The sequence below is a fragment of the Catharus ustulatus genome, chromosome 2 (genome assembly GCF_009819885.2).
Source record: "Catharus ustulatus isolate bCatUst1 chromosome 2, bCatUst1.pri.v2, whole genome shotgun sequence".
In the NCBI taxonomy this organism is placed as follows: Eukaryota; Metazoa; Chordata; class Aves; order Passeriformes; family Turdidae; genus Catharus; species Catharus ustulatus.
Window position 1 is genome coordinate 110120846 of NC_046222.1, and position 26276 is coordinate 110147121.

At 39.6% G+C, this 26276-nt stretch overlaps 1 protein-coding gene across 6 annotated transcripts in view; it reads left to right on the top strand.

The window, feature by feature from the left end:
• The window catches only part of CNKSR2 (connector enhancer of kinase suppressor of Ras 2), a 208892-nt gene that overhangs the window by 115906 nt on the left and 66710 nt on the right, over positions 1 to 26276 (top strand). For all 6 annotated transcript variants that reach the window (XM_033053293.2, XM_033053294.2, XM_033053289.2 and 3 more), the window contains 4 exons: positions 6799 to 6932; positions 10667 to 10878; positions 14715 to 14804; positions 17338 to 17552. In XM_033053293.2, coding sequence (XP_032909184.1) covers positions 6799 to 6932; positions 10667 to 10878; positions 14715 to 14804; positions 17338 to 17552 — 651 coding nt within the window. The remainder of the gene's footprint in view (positions 1 to 6798; positions 6933 to 10666; positions 10879 to 14714; positions 14805 to 17337; positions 17553 to 26276) is intronic.

The following is a 26276-nucleotide window of genomic DNA, read 5'->3' on the forward strand; positions in this document are numbered from 1 at the left end:
TGAAGCCAAGGGATTTTTCAGCCTGTGTTTTTTGTTATTGCTTTTGCAACAGTTGAATTAGTCAGCTGTGGCCTTGGGGGGGAGTTTAGTGGTTGCCTTTTGCAAAATTGAAAGTACAGTAATTTCACGACCATAAGGCGCACCGGACTATAAGGCGCACCCGCCGGGAGTTGGCAAAATTCGCAACTTTGTAGATCAGATAAGGCGCACCGGACTATAGGGCGCACTTTTTTTTTGCAGCGAGGCTCCGCCCCCAGCTCCCTCCGCGCGGTTTCTGGCCGAGGCCCCGCCTCAACCCGGCAGTCATTGGCCCCCGGGCCCGCCTGTACCTGGCAGGGGCGGTGCCGCGGGGCCCCAGGCCCGCCTGCATCCGGCGGGGCCGGGGCATGGCCGCCACCCCTCCGTGCTGCCTCTCCGGGGCCGGGCTATGGCCGCCGCCCCTCCGTGCTGCCTCTCCGGGGCCGGTGGGTGCCTGTGGAGGGGCGGCTCCGCCTGCACGGGGCCGGGGGGTGCCTCTGGACGCGCGGCTTCGCCTGCACGGGGCCCGGGCGTGTCTCTGGAGGGGCCGTCCCGCTTGCACGGGGCCGGGGGGTGCCTGTGGAGGGGCGGCTCCGCCTCCACAGGGCCGGTGGGTGCCTGTGGAGGGGCGGCTCCGCCTCCACGGGGCCGGGGTGTGCCTGTGGAGGGGCGGCTCCGCCTCCACGGGGCTGGAGGGTGCCTGTGGAGGGGCGGCTCCACCTCCACGGGGCCGGCGGGTGCTTGTGGAGGGGCCGTCCCATTTGCACGGGGCCGGGGGGTGCCTCTAGAGGGGCCGTCCCGCTTGCACGGGGCCGGGGGGTGCCTCTGGAGGGACGGCTCCGCCTCCACGGGGCCGGTGGGTGCCTGTGGAGGGGCGGCTCCGCCTCGACGGGGCCGGGGGGTGCCTGTGGAGGGGCGGCTCCACCTCCACGGGGCCGGCGGGTGCTTCTAGAGGGGCCATCCCGCCTGCACGGGGCCGGGGTGTACCTCTGGAGGGACGGCTCCGCCTGCACGGGGCTGGGGCGTGCCTGTGTAGGGGCGGCTCCGCCTCCACAGGGCCGGGGCGTGCCTCTGGAGGGGCGGCTCCGCCTCCACAGGGCCGGGGCGTGCCCGCCCCTGCTCCGCCCCACCTCCACCTGGCAGCCATGGCCCTGCCGGCTCCCCCCGTGGCTCGCAGCTCGCACTTCCGGGTAGGCAATTTTTTTGAACTTTGTAGATCAGATAAGGCGCATCGGACTATAAGGCGCACTTCCGGGTTCCAGGGAAAATTTTAGTCAAAAGGGTGCGCCTTATAGTCGTGAAATTACTGTACTTATTAATATGATATTGTACCATAAATATTAAGATGGTATGCCTGCAAGACAAACCTTGCGAAATTTGCCTTTCAGTTGGGTTTTTTTTGATAGTCTGATCCATTGTGTGAGAACCTAGAATGGTATTGCAGTTTGCAACATTTCTGTTTCTGACTGCTATTGAATATGAAGAACAAACCAATTAATTTTAATCTTAATTTTTTTATTTTCCTTCTTTGACATAGAGGTGACTTTATTTTTGACCTCTCCAAATTTTTGTCTGGTTCAAAACCTAACTGAAATAAATTTCCTCTGCTCTAGATTGTCTGTTTTATTTCTCCTGTCCGCTTTGTGTTGTTTTGGGGAGGTTGCAAAGGAAGGCCCCTTCAAGTGCTGTTTAAATAAGGGTGGAAAGTTCAATAGAGAAGATTCTCAGAGCATATGAAATTTTCTGTATGTCACTGTCAGCACATTAGCAAGAACCTAGCTGCAAAATCCTGCTTTGCCTTCTGGAAAAATGCTTTGTTAATTACTCCAAAGAAGACTTCATTACAGTGTGGAAGACTCTTCATCCAGTTTTTTTTCAGTACAGAAAAGGAGTGCTAGAGCAGCACATGCCATCCTTCGGTGAGTTTGGAATGCCCCTGCTGGTGTCAGTGAGAAGGCTTTTCCTCATGGCAGCGGGACAGGGGCAGGTCCAGCTGCCAGCCACATCGTGTGTGTTGACTTGGAAAAAAACCTTCTGACCCCTCCTTCACAAAGCCTTTTTAAATGTCATCTTTTGTATGTCTTTATAGTTCACTGTACTGTTGTGTATTTGATTAAATTGTACTGGTTTAAAAGCGCCAGCAGCTCTGTATCTGTAGTTTTTTTAACAGAGTTTGTTTTGGATTAGATATGCATCATATTTCCACTGTGATATATTCAGCTTTTCATTTTCCTAAGAAGCATCTGCAATAATAACAAGTCCTTCATTTCAAAGAAAATGCTACTTTTATTATTTTTATTCAGTATATTTTTCTACTTGATTATATTGCTTCCTTCATTCATCTAGTCACAATGCTATATACTGTTTTCATCATTTATGACTAGAGCTAATGATCCTACACTTTTTAATTATTAAATTTGAATAAAATTCTAACTTGTTTGCTTTTAAATTACTTAGTTGTCTTTTAACTGCATGGGAACTGGGCATTCTTTGTAGCTCTGTTATAATGAACTCTGAATTAGTTACAGTATCTATTATTTCATGTCATGATTGTTCTATAAAAAGTTTATTTTATTGGAAACATCTTGTTGAATGTATCTTGCAACTTTGATCCAATATGAAAAATATATTGACAGTAAAATCTGCTTGTTAATGCAAATACTGTATGCTGTAATTTAAAATTTTGTATTAGTGTTGCTTATATTTTTAAAAATTGTATGTCTTTCTGGAGCAATGTTTCTCAAACTTATATTGCAGCTTCCAAGGGAGTTAATGAAAGGTTCAAAGAGTTTTAAAAAGCATTAAAAAGAATTTTAGATTGTGTCTATTAAATATTGATTACACTCATTGTTTAGCTAGAGAAATCAAAAGGAATATGCTGACTCACTGGGACACCCTCTCAGTTTCTTTAGGGCTGTGGGTGCAAAAAGCAGCAATGGGTCCTGCAGGCCAGAGGGAGGTGGGGACCACAGGGCAGAGCCAAGCAAGGACAGAGCAGCTCCTGAAGAGAGGGTACTTGTGTGCTGTCAGTCAGTACTTACAGGGATTTCCTTTTTCTGATGTTAGAGAAACCAAGCTGCTGTGAATACAGATGGTTGGTTCCCTGTTCTGCAGCCAAGCAACAGTTTAGGAAGGGCTCTGTAAAGACTAATGAACCTGAGGGAGGCTAGTGCATTCAAAATGTTTGAGAAATAGTACTCCAAAATACATTGAATTGCAGATTTTGTGTCTGTCATGTATTAAGATTGATGCTGGGTCATTTGTGGGACATTTTTTAGGTTGTTCCAATTTTAATATGTAACTTCCAAACTTTCTCTGTCAGGCTTTTCCCATGGGTCAAGTATTCAACTCTTTAGACCTAAAATCTTTTAGTTTCATTGCTGTTTCAGCAGTCCCACTTGCTCTGGCCAGCCTGCCAAAAGGAACTGCAGCAGGAGAATCTTTACTCCTTGGAAGAGAATTAAATCAGTGGTACCACTGATCTCCAAGGGAACCAGTTGAGAAATAGTTGCTTGGAGTTGCATGTGGTTTTGTATCCTACGTGCCTACTGAGTGACTGCCATTGAAGTAGAAACTAACATGAGCTGGTTACTTGGACAGTTGAGGTCTCTAAATTTCAATGCAAAATGCTATGTAGATGTACCATACCTCTAGGCCATGTTATTTTCAGCCAGAGGGGTCTGAAGAGTTCTTCATTCTGTATATAAAAATTAAAGCTGAACTTTACAGCACAAGGTGGTAGTTACAGCAAGGCTCTCAGTGTGTTGAGCTACTACCAGGAGAGACCATTTAAATGGTTTTACCATGGAAAAAGTTCTTGCTACTGATTTACTGGTGTAGTCATGATAAATACTGTTTAAATTTTTTTTTAAAAAGGGGTATTTTTAAATTAGAATTTCCCTTTTTTTCTAGTTAGATGACTTTTCTGTTTCTGTGGAAATAAGCAGAGAGTTGAGTTTGACAGTGCAAAAGAAATATGGAAAATTTTTCTGAGACATCCTAGTATGTATTGGAACAATTCTACAGGATTGTACCTCCACCTGGATTGGGTTGGATTATGATTTCTGTCCCCCTGGGGGCTCCAGGTGCCCTTGGAAGGTGAATTTGCTTTGCTGTTCTGTGAGGAACCACAGGCATTCAGTGTCCACAGTTTCACTGTGTCTGCACCTCTGACAGTGTCTGACCACTGGCCTTCAGTAAGTTGGATAGCTTGTGGCTTTCTGTGTTAGACTGAGTACTATTTCTTCCTGGTTTGACCACCTTCCTTTGCTAAAAGATAAACCAAAATATGCATTTGTCAAAGATGTATAAACCCAAACTGATTTCCAGGATCAACCAGCAAATTGCCTGGAGGACAAACTGACTTGTATGTCAGGGCTGTGTGTTATACCAAACAGATTCCTCAGAAGTCAGGGCAATATAATTAAAATTTAAATAGTTGCAACCAGATATTCTAGGCTGTAATACAAGGGAAATTTGTTCCCTTTGTCTTCTAGCCTGCCAGCAGGATCACCAGAAGCATATCAAATTCTTGTAAGTCCAGAACACTCTTATGTTTGAACATCATTTTCCCTAAGTAGCATAAACTATAAACTCATATTGACTGCCACAGTCTCTAAGTCCCCTTTTCCTCTTACCTCCCTTTTCATGCAGGTAAAGTAAAGGCTTGTCTTCTTCCTCTAAATGGAGAAGAGCAAACCCATCTACTCAGTTTGACCTCCTCAGTGCTTCTGCTGGTATGAGCCATGAGCAAACAGATTGGGCTTAACAAGTGTAAACAGGATCTAGGTCACAAAATCCTCTTGGTTTACAATTCAACAGGCTACTCAGCAAGCCACAAAGTGTTATTGTTATAGAAGTGCTAGGTATCAGAAAAGTAACAAACACTGATGTATTAGTCAGTGGTTCTAAAACATCTATGGTTACAGTGTCACAGATGAAAATTTAAAGGATAAGATTTCTGTTTCTCTGAAAGGAGGAGGAAGGGATGTTTAGAGTGTTTTTATTGTTTTGGGTTGTTTTTTTGACCTGTTTTTGCCACCAATTTTATACTTATTTTTAAAGACTTGTCTTGTTTTTAGTGGTTGTAAAGTCTTTTACCTGTCTGGTTTTTTGTGTGTGTCTTTCTCCCTTCCTTCCTGTAAATACTGGCATTCTTTCTTTGGCCTGGCTGTAGAATACTCACTTTAGTGAGCAACAAAAGAGTTAAACAGTATCATTGTTTATAGGAGACAGATTTTGAACATTCATAACCGGAAAACTTATTTTGGTTTATAGTTGTTGCTCTAAAGGTGGACTTGCAAAGTTTTAACAAGCAAATTTTAAGCATGCATTTGCATGCATTTTATTATATTAGAGCTACATAGCACCTAACACAGTTCTGTTCCTAAAACAAGGCAGTAACTGGCTAAGGGATGAGGTTCCCTATGAGATATTCTTTGTTCCTGTATACAGTTTGTAAAAAAGTAATGCAGGGGTGGGACCTTGGCTTGGTAGGCGTAGATTTGTATCACTTATCAGGAGCTGAGGAAAGACCAGCATTCTGGCAATGTTTCTGCTTTAAACTTGGGTTTTCTACTACAGTGTCAAGATTAATATCTAGAAAATGAGTGAGAACTGATTATTCTGCACAGGAATACCCTTTTGGTCTGTCATGAAGTATTGGTAATAGTTCTGGGAGAAGGATCTTTCTGTGCACCCATTCAGTCCACATTTAGAGCCTCTCTGCCATCAACACAAAGTGAAATGTTTGTGTCTTCAAGTAGTTACTAAGGTCAGAAATTGTAGGTATAGTGAACTCTCTTCAATCCCAGCACTTCTTTCTTTAAGGAGTAAACTTCCAAAAAGATGGAGGAGAAAAAACTCTTTCAAAGCAAAACTCAGTATATTTTAATATTACATTCTTTTTAGTGAGTACAAAGATATTCTTGTACTTGCTGTTCTGCTGTTTCTTTTTCTTCTGCCTGAGTTTAGCTATCACACAAACCAAGCCACACAAGGCTTTTGTTTTTAGGCAGACTTGTTATTAAGTAGACTACAACAATCAAGCTTTTCTTCTCATTTGATTTTGCTGCATCTGTGTAGAGACTTAAAAAATCTTGTGAGAAAATGTGATTAAGATGAAGGATCCTATCTGGACTGGAATGATAGCTAGAATGCATGATTATTTTGCAAGGAGGGTACAGTTTATTTACCTGTGAGTAAATGTTATTTTGTGAGGAGAGTGCCCAGGGGAGTGAAGAAGAATAATCTCCCGTTGATTCTCTCATAGCACGTGTGCTCTGAGGATGTAGTACCTTATTTAACAGCATCTGCAGGCATAAACTGAAGCTTTTACAGTTAATTCTTAAGCTGTAGAGCAGATGGGAGGACTTGACATTCAATTTAATGCCTACTTGTGCACCTTTTGCTGTAAACACTAGACTTTTTCTTTACAATGTTAGTTTAATTAAGGAATTAACTGGTTTCTGTATGTTATTTACTCATTAAGATTTCATCACTAACTCTAGTGATCACTAATTTTATGGGGATTGGCAATAAACTTACTGTGCTAAAGGGAAAAAGATGTAATCAGAGGCATCAATTTTATGAGCACAATACATGTCCATTTGTAGATCTGTTTTAGCATGAGTGTTTTTTTAGTCAGTTTAAAAGCACATAAATCATTAGAACTGCTATCTCTTTAGCTTTCTGAACTATATTCTGGTTTTGGCTTTTACAAATAAAAATGTATAATATATAAGGGTAATTCTGATTATTTGTCTCTCTCTTTTCAACCAGCCTCTTATTCCTAGAAGCCCTACAAGCAGTGTGGCTACTCCATCCAGCACTATCAGCACACCTACCAAAAGAGACAGCTCTGCCCTTCAGGATCTCTACATACCCCCTCCTCCAACAGAACCTTATGTTCCAAGGTAAAAAAGACCATTTCACAGTACAATTTGATATTAAAATGTTTGTGAAGTAACTGACCATTCTATTCTTACCTATTTATTAGTCTGCCCTGCAGATTATACTGTATTAATACTGTATTTTGCAGGTCAACAGGTTATTAAGGGTACACGTCCCAGAATGTTCTGAATCAGTATCTTGTCTGCAAAATGGACAGTAGCCTTTAGAAAAGAAGGTTCAGTATCCTGTTTTCTTAAATATGGATAATCACTTGATTGCAACAGTCTCATCCTCATTCAGAAGAGCAAAAGTTACCTGAAACCCTGAATCTGTGACTCAGAAAGGAGCTTGTATTTGTTCCCTTGCCCAATAATTATGATGCAGCAAGGGAATCTAAGTTAAATGCAAGAAACTTTTCAGCAACAGCACTGCTTAGTCCTGCTATAGTTTTCTTTTTCAGATAAGATAGCGTTAGAGCAGATTTTAGGTTTGTGTTTTAGTGTGGCCATTGTGCTAGACTGTGCAGTGACCGTGCTGTTCCTTGTCAATATAGCTGCTGCTCTGACCTGCCACCTGGAACAGGCATTTTCATCTCTCCCTGCTCTCTGGACTTGCTGAGCCAGAAAAGCAGCAGATCCTCCTTGCAGATCCTCCTTGCAGATTCATTAGCGTACTGTTACACACATGATTCAGTACATGATTTACACAAATCATTCAGTATAATTCTGTAATTTACACAGATGTTCTTTTCCTGAAACTCTGGGAGAATTATGGCCTACAAATGGTACAAAGAGTGGCTACCCAGAAGTCTAGGATTGTATTTAAGAGGAATCAGAACTCCTAAAGCTTCCATAATCTTAGGCACAGGTTATCATATGTCCAGTTAACACATTTTTAAATTAATTCTTGCTTTTCTTTTAGTTAGCTTTCTTAGAAAAGTTATAAGGGCAGCATGTTCTTTCTTGTACCTGAGTTTCTTGTAGCAGAGTTTTCCTTACACTTTCTTATCAGCACCTCCTCTAGCCAGTTAATAAGACATATGACCTGATACTGGCAGGACTTTCCAGGGGCTTGTCCAAGAGTAAGGTATATGATAAGTTAAATTGCCTACTGAGGAGAAAGTGTTAAGATTCTATGATAAATTCTTACTCTTCATTTCAGAGATATGAAAAACCTTCCAGGGCAGAAGTATGATTTTGACTTCATGAGGATGTCAGAAGCCTTTTGTGAAACCTTAAGCTGTGTCTTCCTTCCTTATCCTTGCTTCATCTGTACCTGGCTTGGTTTCTATTTTTCAGAGGAAAAAAAAAGAATTTCACATATGACTTGTATAACCCAATTGAATTTACACTTACTGTAGTTTACTAGAACTGTTTTTTTCTTTTAATTTAACAAGAACATTCTCAGTCATAACACTTGAATTGTGCACAGGAATTGAATATATATTTTAGCTCTCTGGTGACAGTACTTTGTTATACTCCCATAAATATTTTTCAGAAAATTTACAGGAAAGAACCAAGTATTTAATTCTAATCCATTAACATAAAAATGCTGGGGGGAAGAAAAACCCAACCAAAACATAGTCTTGGGTTCCTCTTTGAATGCAGTAGTCATATGGTAAAGACCTAGTGCTCCTGAAACTATACTGTCTTATACCCTTGTACTGATTTTATGTTTACCATGACAAAAATACTTTTATTTGATAAGAAGTGTATCCTCATTTTTAAAGTATTTTTGGTGAACGTTCACTATTCTTCAGTTTTTGAGTTCTGCTCTAGAAATTGAGATCTTCCAAATGAATTTTGATTGTTTTTAATAACATCTCTTAAATTAAGGTGATAATGCAGTAGTTCGGACCAATTCGGAATAAATCATATAATGCATATTAGTACAAGCTGTAATCTTGTAGAGAGATTAAGCTTTGTACATTTGAATTTTTTCATCAGCTTAATCCAAATGGACTGTTCTTTATTTCATCTGTCATATAGAGTGCAATGTTTCTGAGTAATTTGTCTGGGCATTTCATCAGGTTTTTTGCCCATGATTAACTATATTAAATCATATGTGTATTTTGGATATTATCAAAGTGCTCAACATCTGTTTCTCGGTTTGTTGTTGCCATTCCAAAGGGAAAAAACAAATAAGCCTCCTTTTGTTACTGGAATAGAGTAAAAGACTTTATATTTTGTAAATTGTAAAACCCAAAGCCTTGGTGATGATACCCACAGACAGTAGAGCTGCTGAGCTCCTGGCATGAATGGCATGACAAAAGGGACCAACATTTTCCATGTGCTGGTTGTATGTTAGTACATGCTCATATTTATCAAGTACCTTTGGGGATGAGAACTGGAGCCCTCATCTCTAGAGGGCTTGACAAAGGGTTTTTGCTGACAAGGGTGTTTGCTGTACAAGGGCTCTGTACTTAACTCCATGCTGCAGTAAAGATCCCCCTAGGTCAGGCTGTGCTGCCGTCCTTTTGCCAGCCCCTGATGGTGGTTGCAGCACCAATTGGCATCTGTCTGCTTTATGTCAGTCTCCATCATGTTACCTCCTGGGGTCCCCAGCTCTGCCACCATAGAAAGGCTCTCTGACTGGAGGAGAGCCCACAGCCCTGTTGGGGCTGCACCAGCTTCCCAACTAAGCCAACACCATCCCTGCTCTGAGAAAGCAGCTTGCCAAAGTGAATGTAGTGAGTGATCAATGGGAGTTTGTGATACTGCACTGTCACACCAAAGCAGGATGGCTTTTTCTCATCCTTCATGGCTGCCTGGGTCCCATGGGGAGGCTTCTTGGTCCTCAGATGGAGTCTCAAGGTGAAGTGGGGGTCAGCATTCTGGCCAGCTGGGAACTCACATGGAAGTTCACAGTTGCTGAAAGACTCCAACAAGAGCATATGGCCCAGCTTGTCTCTTGATAACCTCTTAAGTACCTACTTCTCTCTTGACTAGCTGCATTTTGCTGCCCAGAAATGGCTGTCTGATCAGGTCTTTTGCAGCCATCTCCAGAAGTTCTAGCAGCATGTTTACTAGATGAGCCCTGGTTCATCATGTACAAGAAAAGGCTCCTAATCCAGCACAGCTTGCTCTCTTATTTGGTGCCTTTGAGTAGTTTCCATTTTCAAAGAGTGAGGCAGGGGTGCAGGAAAGCAGAAAGATCTGGGGATCTGACTCAAAGTGGCAGCTGATAAGCAGATGCTACACACTCTACGTGAAACTGCATGGATGTACCTATACAACTTCTAGACCTGAAATGATTGTGCAAAACTATGCCAGGTGTCTGTGTCTTCTGTGCCTGGGTTTTCTGGATCTGGGATAAAGTGTAAAGCATCAGATTGAGTTTGCTGATGCTTGCCATGTAGCCATGTCTTGAAAGTTTCTGATGTATTTAAAAATGCAAGTATAAAAATGTAAGGCCAACATTATTCCTCTGCCCTAAATCACAAAATGCTAGGTAGAGTCCAGAAAAAAACAAGAAAAATAAAGAGTAACTGCACATCAATTTTATTTCTATAATTATTTTCAAGAGAAATCAATGAGATGGATAAATCAGTAAAGAACTGAACAAACAAGAACTTGTGAGGTAACTGGCATATAAATGCATACATATGCATATATGCTGTGTGATCCTGATGTGGGGTGGATTTCATCTGTTCAGTGTATGAAATACTGGCATAGGCCCATGTTGCAATATTCACAGTATTAAAAAAAAAATCAGTGTCTTATCTCAATATATTAAAATTTTCTCTTTTTAACTGAAGGGATGAAAAGGGAAATCTCCCCTGCGACGATGTTGGCAGACATATAGTGGGCAAACCAGTTCATACAGGATCTGAATCTCCAAACTCATTTCTGGACCAGGAATATCGGAAACGCTTTAATGTGGTTGAAGAAGATGCAGTTTTGTACTGCTATGAGTATGAGAAAGGAAGAACAAGTGGTCCTGGAAGGAGAGAGAGCACACCAACATATGGTACAGCACTGATCTCATAACGATAATCACCATTTGTTGATTTTAGGATTTTCATGCATCTGCTTTTGTTTTTAACCATGAAAATATTTCTGGTGGCCATTGGTTTTGCTGAGAATTCAATACTACTTTAGTCCAATTTCAGCCTAAGAGCTTATTCTGTTATAGGAAAGAAAAATATTTACTATGATAGGTAAGTCCAGTTAAAATTGATGGGTTTTCTGAATATAAGTTCTGTTTGTGCTATCAGCATAGTTTTCCAGAATATGTTTCAGTATCATTTTATTGAAGAAGGCATATACCAGAAGCTCATGTTTTTTTACTAAAAATACAGAATGGAAATTTTCTCTCATTATAAGGGTGAGACTCGAACAAACTGGAATTCAGCTTTGGAAAAATTTTCCTAGGTATAATAATAATTAAACCCCTTCAGATTTACCAAGAGATGACATGCTGCACTGCTCTCTAATTCTCTAATTTTTCTTTAGTCCCAGAATTAAAGTATGACTGATGACAGTGGTCTTTGCTTTGGTAATATTGTATTAACCTCCTGTAACTTCCTATATTACAAGTCATGGCTTTTTACATATAGCAGTTCCTCTTTATTTGAGATCATAGATTGTTTAAGAAGGAATTTTGCATATAAACACACACATGTATTTGTGGTACATCCACATCTTGGATTTTGGCTTATTTAGTATGAGAATTCAGAAACAATTTCTGGTCAGAGTTTTGATGCTCAAACCCTTGTACTTCAGCTTATTTTACCCTTGAAATTGTTGGAACTCTTCCTTTAGCTAGAATGGTGACTTGTTTCAGCTTTGGACTGGGAGAACTGGTTTTCTGTTGGCAAGTATAAAATTGTACAGACATGGAATTCTTATGCTACAGAAGAAAATTAAAAGGAAATCTCATGTTTAAAAAAGGTATTTTGATGCTACAGAATTAGTTGAGCACACACTTGAATATTTTTTCAACCTGCCTGCTGTGTTACTTCAGCTTTTAAAGTGAGCACAAGGCATATGTTAGAGTTGTTTTAGCAATCCTGTCATCATATCCCTTTGTGAAGAAAGAAGATATAATTTATGAGGAAGCATAGATTTAGTACATCATGCAGCCAAGCCCCAAAAATCACCTGGAAACCTTGATATAAATTGAACTTGAGCTGTGTAAAGTATCCTCAGGACCTGGAGCGATATGCTTGCACAACATAAAAGGTTGCATTTTCACAAAATGCACCCTTTCTTCTCAAGTACCATCCTACTGAAAAATACTCAGTATCCTCTTGATTTCAAAGTGTTTTCAAGTGTTTTCTAACCATGCCCATTCTATGAAAAATAACTGCTAAGGTTTGAAAATGGATATATCAATTTTATTACTCCAGTATTTCAAATATTACAATTGGTGGCTGTAGTCAGGTTCATTAACAGAGATGTACTCACTGTTTCAGATATTAAATTCTAATACTGGTGGTTGAGAGTGAAGAACACATTTCTTCTTCATGGACTGCTGAATCCATTATTTTGTTATAGGACAGCTTTTTTAGCCTTTTTTTTCACTTAGCAGAAAGGGTCATAAAGACATGGATCAAAGACTCCACTGAAAATCAGTCATTATTTAACACATTTGGTTTGCAGTCTTTCACTTTTGATCTCACTTTTTTAATGAATTCACATTGTCAAGTCCATTTTCATTTAAGTGTATTTTCTAAAAATACTACAATTTCAGCATTAAATTGTAAAGTTTCCCCCATAGAATTTGTTAACATAAGGTTCGGGGTAGGCATGCCCTTAGGGTTTCATAGAAATCTGGAAAATTACAATAACACTATTCTGGCTTATGGTCACCCATTAAAGAAAGTCAAAGAGAGTTCCCAGGCCTAGAGAAATAATTGTTTTCAACATGTACTAGCCATTAATTTTGTGGTGTGTCAATTTTTGTACAAAAATTTTCTCAGTCCTCCTTCATGAGAGGTTAATAAGGCCTTCTGTAATTCCTTTATTGGAATCTTTTGACATTTTTTGACAATGTTAACAAAGATATTTCTTTCATGCTCTTACTGGCTTCAAGCTCTGCTATAGTTGCTGCTAATTGGCCTTGGAAAGCTTCTGTTTACAGGCAAAATTAAAATTTTCCTAGTGTCCTCCTGATGGAAAAGAGATTAGGGAATCCATAGGGATTAAAATCCATAGGTTGTTAGCAGAGGTAAGAAACAAATGAAACTTGGGTTTAGGAAAATAAACAAATTTGATCATTGCAGTTTTTATGCCAGATACAAGAGCAGGTACTTTTAATAGCTGAAGGTTTTACAGAAAATTAGTTGTTACTTTTGATAACAATTGTATTTTAACAATCAATTTTGTGGCTTTTATATTTTATTAAGTGTTCAGTTCCTAGTATTAAGATATTGTGTGTTCAGCCTTACAAAGAAAAGGTTTTAATTCTAGAAAAAGAAACTGTTGAGAGCTGTTTATGATCAAGTAAACGTGAGCCAAATACGTCCCCTCTCAGGAAATGACTTTGTGAAAACTAAGTCTCACCAGCTTCAATCAGACTTAAATATGTGTCCCTAAATAGTAAAATGAATGATAAGTGAAAAGTTTAAAATATATGTGATTTTCCTGAGTAGTGATGTATTTGTGACTTGATTTAGTGGTCTATACAGAACATACAACTTTTTTGTCAATTTATTTTAAAAGATGATAAAAAGTTTTACTATTATGCTGCCTGCATGGTGTTGGTGTGTTTTCCATGGACACAATACTTCAGCAGGGATAGGGACATGTTGGAATATTTGTTTTCATTACAAACATGTCTTTTTTTTTCAGTGTATCATGGATTTAACCTCAAAAATGTGTAGTAAGACTTTTATTTAGGGATTTTCTACTAAAATAATTTACAAGCTTTTGAAGATTTTGCTTTTAGCTTTGCTACTTTTCAAATCAAACCATTTACTCACTTCTTTGTGTTTGTGACTGGTAGATTGATTTTAAAAAGAGCAAGGGCTGATCTTGTTGGGAAAACATTTTGTTTTCAGTCTGTCAGATAATATGCCAATGTGCTATGCTTCTCTGTTTCGTTTTAATGCATTATTTACCTATGCTTTGTTTCAGGACACTATTTAACTTGCTAAAGAATTCAGACCACTCTAAGTGGCCCCACTAAGTTTCATAGCACACTCATTTCACTGATGTCTGACTATATATGTGCAATCATTAAACAGAAATCATAGTTCCAATCAAAATTTAAAAGATAGGACAGTCTTCAGTATTCTTTTTGCTGTCTGAAGTCAAAGTGAATTTAGCAATGATCATGTACTTTACTTTCTGTGGATTAAATGCTAGAAAAGAAATTGCATGTAGAGGTTTTCTTTCTTTCTTACATAGTCACTGATGGATCTTGTAAGCCCAACAGCAAATGTGCTATTTGTGAAGGTACTTCAGTGATATGCACAAGTTTCTGTTACCAACAACTCACATGTGCTTTAAAACGGTTTTCCCATATGTGTGCCCAGGGGCTTCCAGAATAAAAAATAGATACTGCTCAGTGAAAACTGAAGTACTTTGAATGCATTTGTCAGTGTCAGACATCACTCCAGTGACTGTGTAGGGCAATAAATTCTAAACTTTAAACAAATCCATTAAATACTTAGCTGCTTCTTTTCTATTAAAGAAAACAGAACTCCTGTCTTAGCCTCTTGTTTAGAGGCAGTGCTGGATCCTCTTTTGTAAGCAGCCCTGTAGAATAGCAGCTTGGCACATAATTTGTTCTTTCTTCTAAGGGATGTTGGGTTAATGCCTCCTTATGGTGCAGGTCTCAATTTTTTCCTCTGTTTCCAGGGAAGCTGAGGCCTATTTCTATGCCAGTAGAATATAACTGGGTGGGAGATTATGAAGACCCCAATAAAATAAAAAGAGACACTAGGAGAGGTAAGTAATCTGAACACACATACAAGGCATTATGGATTTTTTCTTGCTTTAAGCTATACATTTCAACATACAGTAATTTCACGAATACAAGCCGCACCAATTTGACCAAAATTTTGGTGGAAACCCGGAAGTGCGGCTAATATTCCGGGGCGGCTAATCTATTAACAAAATTCTAAAAGCTGCCAACACGGAAGTGAGAGCCCGTGGCAGCCCCAAGCCAAGCTGGAGCCCGGCCGGCCCCGGCTGAGGTGGGAAAGCCTGGCAGAGGCGGGGCCAGCAGTGTCGGGGGCGGGCGGCAGAGCCTGAGCCAGCAGGGCGGGGGAGCCCGGGAGAACTGGGGCTAGCAGTGCAGGGGAGCATGGCAGAAGCAGGAAGGCCGGCGGGTGGGGCTGCCTGGCAGCGGGGGAAGCCCAGCATAATCGGGGCCAGCAGCGTGGGGGAGCCCGGCGGTGCGGGGGCCTGCAGTGCCGGCCAGGGCGAGGAAACGCGGCGGCGGTGCAGACGGGAGGGGGCGGCCGGCGAGCGTGGTGGCGGTGGCGGCAGCCCTGCCGGCGGGGCGAGCGAAAGCGGCGCTCGCGAAAGCGCCGCCGCGAGCCGTGAACCGCGAGCCGCGAAAGCGCCGCCGCGAGCCGCGAGCCGCGAGCCGCAAGCCGCGAAAGCGCCGCCGCGAGCCGCGAGCCGCGAACCGCGAGCCGCGAACCGCGAGCCGCGAAAGCGCCACCGCGAGCCGCGAAAGCGCCGCGGGGCGGGCGCGGGGCGGGCGCGGCGCTCGCGAGGCGCGGCGCGGGGCGAGCGAAAGCGGCAGCGGGGCGGACGGCGAGCCCGGCGGCGGCAGCCCTGCCAGCCGGGCGAGCGAACGCGGCAGCGGGGCGGTGCTGACGGGAGAGGGGGGCCAGCGAGCCCGGCGGCGGCGGCAGCACCACCCGGCCAGCCCCGCCGAGCCGTGGCGCTGAACTGGGCCACCCGGCCCCGTCGGCAACCATGAGCGGGCCGAGCCTGCCTGGCCCCGCCCCGAGCCAGTAAAGCCCGCTATGCCGCGATCCTCTTACTAATTGGCCAATTTGTGAAAGCTGCGCACGGATTCTCGCGACGAACGAAAGTGCGGCTAATATTCGGGGTGCGGCTTATCTATTGACAAAGACAGCAACATTGTCGAGGCACCGGGGGTGCGGCTTATAATCCGTGCGGCTTGTATTCGTGAAACTACCGTAATTTTACTGCTTGCTTAGCTATATATGTTTGTGAACCGGTTTCAGTATTTTCTTTATTGTATATGCATAAATTTTTGCAGAGTCTATTTTAGGATTGAGGAAGTTGGTTGGAAAACATTCTAGAGCAGCATGGGATTTACTTCAAAATCAAAGAGGATAAGTTCTTCAAAATGTTGGGCTGTGAGGCTTGGATACGTAACTCCTTATACGAAATTGTGACTTCTGAGATTGCTGTTATCAGCCAGGAACAAGATGTTACAGTAATGATAGCTATTTCTGTAAAATATTAACTAAATATTCAGTAGAGATCAAAAAAGGAAACACTTAGGAATTATTAGGAAAAGAATACAAGACCAAATTTAGAACTATTCTTATGCTACCGTGTCAGTTGTTGCTCATGCAACATGTGTGTGTGCAATTCCAGTCTCTTGATCTCTTAAGAAAAATGCAGTTGAATTCAAGAAGGTTTTGGAGACAACAAAAATTAATCATATGTATGAATTGACTTCTAAGCTGGGGTCAGTTAAGCAGGCTGGCTATTAACAGTTTGGGGAACTTAAGCAGAACATAATAAAGGTTTATAAAAGCTTGTGTGGAATGAAGTAAAGGGATAGGTTTGTCAGTGTTTAATCTGAAACAAGAGCAAAGAGATCAAATATCTCTCTTGGATGCTGGATAAAAAGAAAATGAGCTGGTACAGTTCATGTTCAAGCTGAAGAGCCTCTTGCCACAGGAGGTTGTGGATAGTAGAAGCTCACATTAATGCAAGGAAAGACAGACAACTTTGTGAAAAGGAAATCTGCTGAGGTTTCCTAACTTGGCACACTTTGCTTCTGGGTCAGGATGTCTCAGCTATAAATTGGTACAGGCTGGAAGAGTTTTCAGGGAAGGCATGTATGATATGGTGAATGATCTCCAATGAATGTTCAGAGCAAATTATTTAAAATGTGTGGTACCACTGACCTTTGTATTCATTAGGATTCCTGGTAAAAAAGTGGCAAAACCCTAAAAATTATCATAAGTCCATCATTGCTCTTTTTTTTTTTAAAACTCCAAGAGAAAAATTATTGATGTGCTTATTTTATGTTTTGTTCCCTTTATTTAAAATATACCAGAAAATTCTAAGAGTTTTTTTTCCCTGCCAAAAGTTTGCTTTCTTATTATATCTGAACCAAAGAAGAAATATGAGTTTTGTTAATGGAATAGTACTGAAGAGTTAAATTGACTGTAGATCTTAGCAAGAATATTGCATGTTTTGGAAGCAGGATTTGCATACATGCAACAGTTCACAATGATGTTTTGCGTTACTTTTCTTTCCACAGAAAATTCATTGCTTCGCTATATGAGCAATGAGAAAATAGGTCAAGAAGACTACATGTTTCAAAGAAATAGCAAAAAGGATACTGGGAAAAAGTCCAAAAAGAAGGGAGACAAGAGTAGTAGTCCAAGTCATTACTCGCTGTTGCCTAGTTTACAAATGGAGTCATTGAGACAAGAAGTCATGGGCACACCTGGACCAGAAACTGCTTTGTACCACGTGAGTAAAAACAACATTAACAAAAGTCATTGTTCTGTGCTTGTGGTGAGAGACAGTCTTGGTTTTATAGTGGTGTTCAAACCTTCTCTGGACTGCTGCTGTTGCACTGATTGATATTCTTCAGACAATAACTAGGTCTCAAAGAAATACTTTAGAATTCTTCATTTTTCTGCTAAGATGCAAGATGGACAGCATTTTATTTCCTTTATTAGAAGATGGCACTTTTGAAATGTAGTGTGGTATCTCTGCCATGACTTGCTGCTGATGGAAAGGAAAGCAGCAGCAGTTTCCTGACTGGCTAGAAACCTTCTTCCCAGCATCTCTATCACTGCAATATGCTGTGTTGTCAGACAGCTCCTTTACTACAGGTATTTGGAAGGTCTGATAATGGCAGGAGTTGTTTGTGGGAGTTGTTTGTTTCTCTTTTGAGGTAAGAGGAGCTCTAATGCATATAACTGTTTTTAACATACAGCCTTTAGAAATGGAAGTTTAAATGTGAAGGCAGCAGTTCTGCTGAATAGGATGCAAAAGGAAAATTGCAGTAACTTGCTCATTTTTAAGTGTGTCCAAAAATGGAGTTAGAAGATCTCAACATATTTTAGATGTAATAAGACATTCACCCCATAGCACTTTCCATGTATCGAGAGAATACTCTTCTCTCACTGACATTTCTTTCTCAATACATGTTAAATTCCTGACACTATGCAGTGAAAAAAGCTTTTAAGGTATATAATTTCTTTTTCTTTGGTTCTCTCTATCACTTAAGAAGTCTAGTTTCCAAATTCTGTACAAAAATAAATTATGTACACAGGAACTGGAAGATTCTCAAAGCTCTGGTTTGGAAGTTAATGAGCAACAGCAAGCATAGAGTTGTCAACAAGCATTTTTCATTTGCTTTGGATATCCATCCACAAAATACTTGAAATGTTGCTATCCCAAATTCCACCAGTATCAACTAATCCTTCCTGTGCATCATTACCATTAAAGGATCTCTCTCTAAAATGCCATTAAATCTTCAACATCTGCTTCAAAGTTTAGTTGGAACTTATTCCGTTATAAAAATAAATAAAGGTTACTCATTCTTTAGAATACAAATCAGTATTGATCTGCTAACTGGCTATGGAATAAAATGCATGAAGTAAACAGAAAAAGGTATCTTGGACTATTGATTTGTCCCAGGGGAAATGGAAAGGAGCCCTTCACAAAGCATTTACAGCCTTCTGAAGCAGCGGAATGTTGCTGATGTGCCTCTGGAAGCTGGCTGCAATCATGCAGTACCAGAGTTTCTATTTAGTGGTGATGACACCTGAATACTCTGGTGTATAGATCTTTTGCCACATAGCAGAGTCAAAGGTTTTATAATAAATTGGGCAGAACTTTCCTTCCAATATTAAATAAACACTGCAGTGAGAAGACGAAGAATGAGAGAGTACAGATAACACACAAGGAACTCTTATCTGTTTGCAGTAAAATTCTGTTAAGCTGTAGATAACAAATCAGACAATGAAAGCAGACTTTATACTCAAATAGCATCTTAAAGACCACTAAAAAAGTGGCTGTCCTATTACAATGTGGTTTTTTTATAATCAGCAGCTACCTAGTTTTTCCTAAAGATTTCAGGTTATTTGTTAAATGGAAGCCTCCAAATGCACGTGAGTTTAGTGCAAAGGAACTGCTCTGATGGTAGTGAAAGAGCTGGAGGTTTTTGTTTGGTTTAGCTTCGTTTTTTTCAGAAGCCAAGGTTTTCACCATGCTAGAATATCAAGGAAAGAGAGAATACTGTGACTGTGTGCTGGTTATACCACAAGTCAATAGGTTTTCCTAAAGTAAAGAGCAGCTTCTACCATGTGGCTTTAGCTGAATTTGAACTGTAGTGCCTCAGTTGTTTGGGTAAGGTCCCAGTGCTAAAGAACACTCCACCAGGCTTGTTAAGTAGCTCCAATCCCTGATTGCTCTTGTTGTTAAGAGTATTCACCAATTGGCCTGTGTTTACCTGGCTTCTCTATCCAACCACAGTTATAAATGTGCCTTTATCCTCTGGCTTTAAACATCTTTTGTAACCAAATTTATCTCTCAATTTAGAATTTTACAGGTTATAATCTAAATAATTTTGTAGACTCCTCTTGCTTGCAAGACTTAGAATGAGCATCTTAGGTTTTTCTTCAAAGATTGTGTTTTCAAATCCTTGCCTCATTCTCACAATATTTTTAAATCTTCATATCTAATTCTAAACTATCTCAAGCATCCTTCCTGAAGTATATATGCCAGAACAGCGTGTAAATTCCCAGGAGCTGCATGGAAAGGTTACATAACCTTTCCTATTCACTACTTCTCTATTTAAATGCTTAAAGGACTGATTGCTGCTTTTAAGCATAGCCTTGGAATGAGAGTATATTCGTTACTTGGTTTTATTTTTTATTTCTTCTATAATTATATTATTTCAAATCACTTATCTGCAAGACTAATATTCCCAATCTAAAAGCTTTTATCTTGCATTCTGTATATGGTTGGTCAGGTTGAAACATGTGATTTCTTGGGTATGCTTGCTGAATAATCCATGTCTCTGAAGCAACCCTAAATATGAAATATGTGAGAATAAGGGCTCTGGACCCTCAAACTGGGCCCCCATGATTCCCAAGTCCATAACAAAGGAGTAAGATCTGGCACGAGGTCTCCTTGTTCTGGAATTACATTTTTGATGTGTGTATTCTGTGAAAGCACGCACATTTAATTTTTTTTTTTTTAATTTCTATTTTCTTTTCCCTTTTACTGAATTCTCTGGAGTAAAAGTCATGCTGCTCACTCAGCAGTCAAGTTTTGTGTTCTTCACTAGTCTTTGATTCTGTGTTACCTTTATTCAGTGATGTTTTCATTCTTTCTTGACTCCTTTGACATAAATGTTAAATAATTTTGGACTAAAATGCATCCCACTAGTTAATGATGGATCTTAAAATTCCAGGCCTCTTTCCTTTTCAATATTACAGCCACTGATGTGAGCAGATTGATTACCATTTTACTGTGAAGCTTTTCTGCACAAAAGCAGCTTTTACAATTATGCTGACTTCAACTCCTTCTGCTGCTTTTATGTATTGCTCTACAGAAAAGAAAAATCTTTGATAAAAAACTACACTGCTGAATTAAATTACCACAGCAGAAATTGTATTACTTTTTGTGCTGTAAACAAAGTGGACGGTGTTTAAAATATTACCATGGTGATGTAGAAGTTCCTGGTTGTTGTTTATTTGCTAAAAGCCATTCTGTAAAATGCCAGCAGATTCAAACTGTTATATTCTAAAGTGATCACAAGATTGTGGCAGTCTAGCATTTTTCTGACTGTCAGGATACTAAACTTGCATAAAATCACTGCTTTAAACAGTTTTGTTTGTATTGCTGACCTGCCATTGCAATCAAAAACTCTCTGATCAAGGGTGCATTTCAGTTGCAGCTTTGAAAAGTGAACAGGGTTGGCTTGTGTCCACTGAATGTAACCAATGTGATAACTGATACCATAGCAAAACAAAAACTAATTTGTGTTGTCTGTGAACTAAACATCTCTTGTGTCCTCTTCTGGTGTTTCTGAATCCTCATATACAAATTTTCTGTACTGCTTTGTTTTTTTTCCCATCCTAGAAATTGTTTTCAGTGTTATGTTGATTTCTAGGCAAGTTGTTGTTCCTGCATTCTATTTTTCTTCCTCAGTATTGTAAAAGAAAACAACACAGAGTGTTAATGTTTTTATTAAGCTGAGGCAAACTGCTTCAGCTGTTGCTAATCTAATGTGCAAGCAGGTGTTCAGTGTGATCCATTTCTGTAGGTAGAAAACAGCACAGTTAAAATTGTCTTGAACTTTTGGGGCACAAGAGATGAAAGCTCTGACATACTGTAATTTCTCAAGTTTGTTATGTTTTCTGTGTAGGAATTTTCTTGGTGTGTTGTGCTTTTTGTTGAAGGAAAATAATGTGGTTATTTAGGAGGGAAATAGAGTCATGGGTCAAAAGAAGATCAACATCACGTTCATAATAATTTGCTGCTAACTGGATCAATACAACTTTTCCTTAGCCTAGAAGCAGCAAAGTGAAGAAAATGTTAAGGCTATTGTTTGTAGTAGTAAACAAAATTGCTTTTTCTTGAATAATTCCCTACTATATATAATAGGCTGTAACCTACACAAATAAACTTATATTATTGATCTTGTTTCTTCTCCCTTCCTGCCTCCCATTATCCCTCTGCCTTTTACAGTGTACGCTCACTTGTTCGTGTGTTCTTAGCAATACATAGTGACTTGCTTGTTATAGGAAAAGTGACAGAAAAATAACAGCTTCTCACCTTGCTGTGATAACCAGACTGTCTTAAATTGTTTCACTAACTAGAGAAGTTTTCTTAATTATTTTATTTGCATTTGAAAATAAGGTACGTTTAGTAGCAAAATCTGCCCCTTAAAGTTCATGCATCTGAAACAGGGTTGAGGAGATAAATCAAGGTTTTGTACCATTGGGTTTTGCTGAATTTACATGTGTAGATATGTACACATGCATTATCTTTAATGTTCCAGTTCTACTTTTAATAAGGGAGAAATGAAATAAAAGCTATCAGCTGGAGTTGTGCTGCAAATTGAATTAAGTCGGTGCAGCTTTGGCAACTTCTTTTTTTTCCTCTTAAGCAATGTATAACCATCCATGTGGTTGAAATGCAGCCTGATGACTTAATCACATAATTAACAGCAATACTTGATGCAGTGAGCACCCACAGAGGGCCAGGCACTCTCCTTTCTGCTCTGCCAGGGAGGCAGCCAGGACCAGGGGTCTGACCAGGGTTACTTCCAGCTGTTCCTCTCTCCAGTCCTCCCAAGGTGCCCGTACCAGTTCAGCTCCTTGGCTTTTCTCAGCACAGCTGGTGGGGCAGCAGTGTGGCTGCTAACTCTTGTTAGAAGTACTTCAAGTGAAGATTTGTTTATGGACCTATTGCAAAAGTCTGGTTTTAGCTAATAATATAAATTGGAAAAGAGGCAGTAACATTTAGCCAAAATAACTTCTGCTTAAGTTATGCTTATTTCCAGGTGTTTGTTGCCTCCTACAAACTCCTTCAGAAAAAAAAATACAGGAAAATGCTTTTTAAAAAGTTGAATTCAAAATTTATATATTTAGATGTTGTCATTACAGAGAAGAATATACCAGAAAACTCATTATTTTCAAAGCTTTAAGTCCAACTCTGTAAAAGTGGCTGATTTTCCTTTACTTTCCCTCTTCCTATCTGCAGAAAGGCTGAAAGGAAGTAAAAAGTGAAAAAACTTAAACTACATAGTTTTTTTATGTAAATTCTTAAATTAAGTATGTTTTTATAAAACCCTTTAATCATAGTACCCAATAACTAGCATTTTTTAAAGTGCAGAACATGTGCATATTAGTTTCCTAATAAACTTGCATGCAAGCTACTCATCAATTTGTCAGAAAAATTTTCTTTATAAAAATGGCATCTAAAAAACATTAAATATTGCAGAATGATTTACCAAAAAAACAGCCCTAACAAAACTACCCCACTGAAGAATTAACAGGTTCCTATAATTGTAAATATCACAGTATTTAAAGAATTTTTTTGGTGAATTTTTTTGTTATGGGTATTTGTAAATAAAAAAAATTTTACAGAAAAAAATTTAAAAGCAGTTGCACAGATTTTAAGTAGGAGTCTGGAATTTTGAATGTCATTGTACCATTATAACAGATGGAGTTGGTACATTTTCTTCTTAGAAATGTCTCAAGTCCAACTATGGCAGTATTTAAATAACAGGGCTCCCTTTTTTTCCTCCCTATTTTCACAATAGTCTATAGTTAGACATGTAATTGTTATAGAATAAAAAATCTAGCAGCTGGTGTCAACGTTCAGTCTGTCTAAGTGCATAGTGAAAAAATATTTTCCAGTAGTATCCCCATAATTTTTGTTGATATTTGAATTAGTATTACTTCTTTGCTGTGGTCTTCCATCTCCATTTAAAAATATGTATTAAAATAATACTGAAACTTGAAGATAGATTACAGATTTATGTGCTTTAATGATCAGCAAAAGAAATCTTACTCTTTTTTGAAAGTGTAAAAATTATGTAATGTAAAAAAAATTATAGTTGTGTTCCAGTTAAAATCCATTGGCATTTTTATATTCTTGGCTTAGAAACTGCACTGGATTGCAAGTAAATGTCCAGAAATTAAATAAATATAATCTACAGTTTTGGAAATAGTTACAAAAAATTTTAGTTTCTAATTACCACAATAAGACATTTCTTCACTGCTTAGTTACAAGTTAGTTCTTTACAGACTAAATATAATTGCACAACGCTAGCTTCTACTATAAAGGTAGGAAAACACAGACCTTAACCAAAAGTAGCACATATGCTGTTGAAATTTCACAAGTGAAAAAACTGTAATTTCTCATGATGTCTAGGCTTCTCAAAAACAGCTGTCTCAGGCTGGACTGTGAGTGGGCTCCTGGGTGCCTCAGTAAAGTCCAACACTCTGAGCTGCTGTGGTACCTGAGTTTCTTCTCAAGTACTTATATGTTCGTGAAGCTCCAGCAGAGCTTGGATGGTCAAAGCCAAGCACCTGGATATCCCTCTCTGGAGGTGACTGGAGCATTTAAGACATTTAAGACATCTTTCTTCTCTAGGTTATACTGGTCACATCCCAGCTTAGTTTTTGTAGCCTTAGGGGGTTGTTTGGCCTGTTGTAGGACTTTAACTCTTTTCTGCCTTTTCCATCAGTGAGGATGTAATGAGGAAATAAGGCTGTGATGGTAACTAGGTCCACATGTGTGGAAATTGAAGAAACTCACTGCATTGCAGTAGAAACTGAGCTGAAGAGGCTTACAATGTTATAGAATAATCTGATTTGGAGTTATTTTAAAAGCCTCAAAGTCTATTCAAAGGCAAAAGTACTAGTAAAAAGTTTCATATAATGCAATGCAGAGAAGCAAATGCAGTTGTGCTATGAAGGCATTGTGAGCTTGTAGCCATTTCTCATCAGCCTAATCTGCTATGGTTCAGGTATAGATAGCCCTTGGCTCTGAGAGACATTTAGAAAAACAACGCTTAAAAATTAAGTAAGGGAAAAGTAGGATAAGGCAAATGAACATAATGGGACATTTTTATCTATTGCCTTCATGAATCTGGAACACCATCATGTCTCACAGCCACGTTGGCCATGGGCAGCTCTGAATGCCTACACATTGGCATATGTGGGGTTTCTTTCAGCTGGATACTTGTGGGTTTGTATGTCTGATTCAGACAAGAGAGCAGCATGTCTCACATTCTAAAGTTGGAATTGTGGTTCCAGGACTTGGTCAGCTTCTACACACCCAAAAGAAACCATCTAAACAATATTGTATGTACCCTTTCATTTGAATGCAGCATTTCACAAATGTAGCAGACACAAAATAAGGGATAAAATAGTATTCATGTTGTTAAAATGTGTAGGAGCTTCATCTAGGTCATAAGTGAACTGTCTAGCATATAAAACAAACAATGCAGTAAAGCAGTTCTCCAGTAAGCAAAATATGCCTTTCTTGTAACAATTGGAAAATGATTGGCATAGCCATAAGATTATTGGGTCAAAGGTCATTTTTGCTATTCTGTCTGAGTTTGGTAAAAATTTAGTTCAAAATAAATCTACATTTTTGAGAGAAAAAGCAAGAGAGAAACAGCATGTAAATTCATTGCTAATGGAATATGGCTTTATATTATTTTTAGACTAGTGCAATCAACATAGAGGAATAGAGTGGTCTCCTGAGTCTAGTCCACTGCTATTGCAGTTAATCTCTTTCACTTAATCCTATTCAAATCTGTATTAAATTCCACATTCAAATATGGTATGAATTGCTGTTAGTAATGATGGGACCAGTAAAAGGTGATAAACTGGGTGACTGGGTAGCCAGTTGTCACAATTCCAGGTAAAATGTTGGACAGAGGGGAGGAAAGATGCCAGCAAGAGAAAGACATCTAATGAATTTACTACAGAAAAACAAAACCCAGATGCCTCAGAAACCAGCATAAACTGCATAGGATAATAGGATAATTCAGTCTGGGAGAAACCTCAGGAGGTTCTGTGCTCTGGTCTTTGGCTCAAAGCAGGACTAGCTCTGAGGTCAGACAAGGCTCCTCAGGGTTTTGCCCAGCTGGATGTTGATCACCTCCTGAGATGGAGACTGGATGAACTGTCAGTCAACCTGCAGCACTGCTTGTCTGTCCCCATGGCAGAAAAGTTGGAGATGAACAGCAAGCCAGGTATTTTGGCAGTAGCTGAGAGGATAGCAGCTTGCCTGGATTTAAGGCATAGTTCCTGTTGTTTCATTGCTGCTTAGCTAAAATCATCTTGGGAATGTGCCTCAGTAATCCCACATTTCTCAGTTCTAGACTCTCAGTCCTTTGAACTCAAGACTGGAGAGAGTAGATGTGCATATGCAGCTTTTATATTTGAGTTCTGTTTAAACATATATTTTGTTGAACAGTAATACTCTCCTTAGGAGGGAGTGCTAAGTTCTTTTAATTATATGGAATAATGTCTGCATTGTTCTTGAGGTATAGTATTCCTGTCACAGATTGGAGAATATTTTCACTTCTGTATTGTTTCTCTTTGAAAGAAATAGGTAATACCATTAATTTGCTCTTTTTGGGGAAGTGGTTGCCCAAATGAAATTTGAAGGTATTGAATATGGAATATTCTACATCTAATTCTATATACT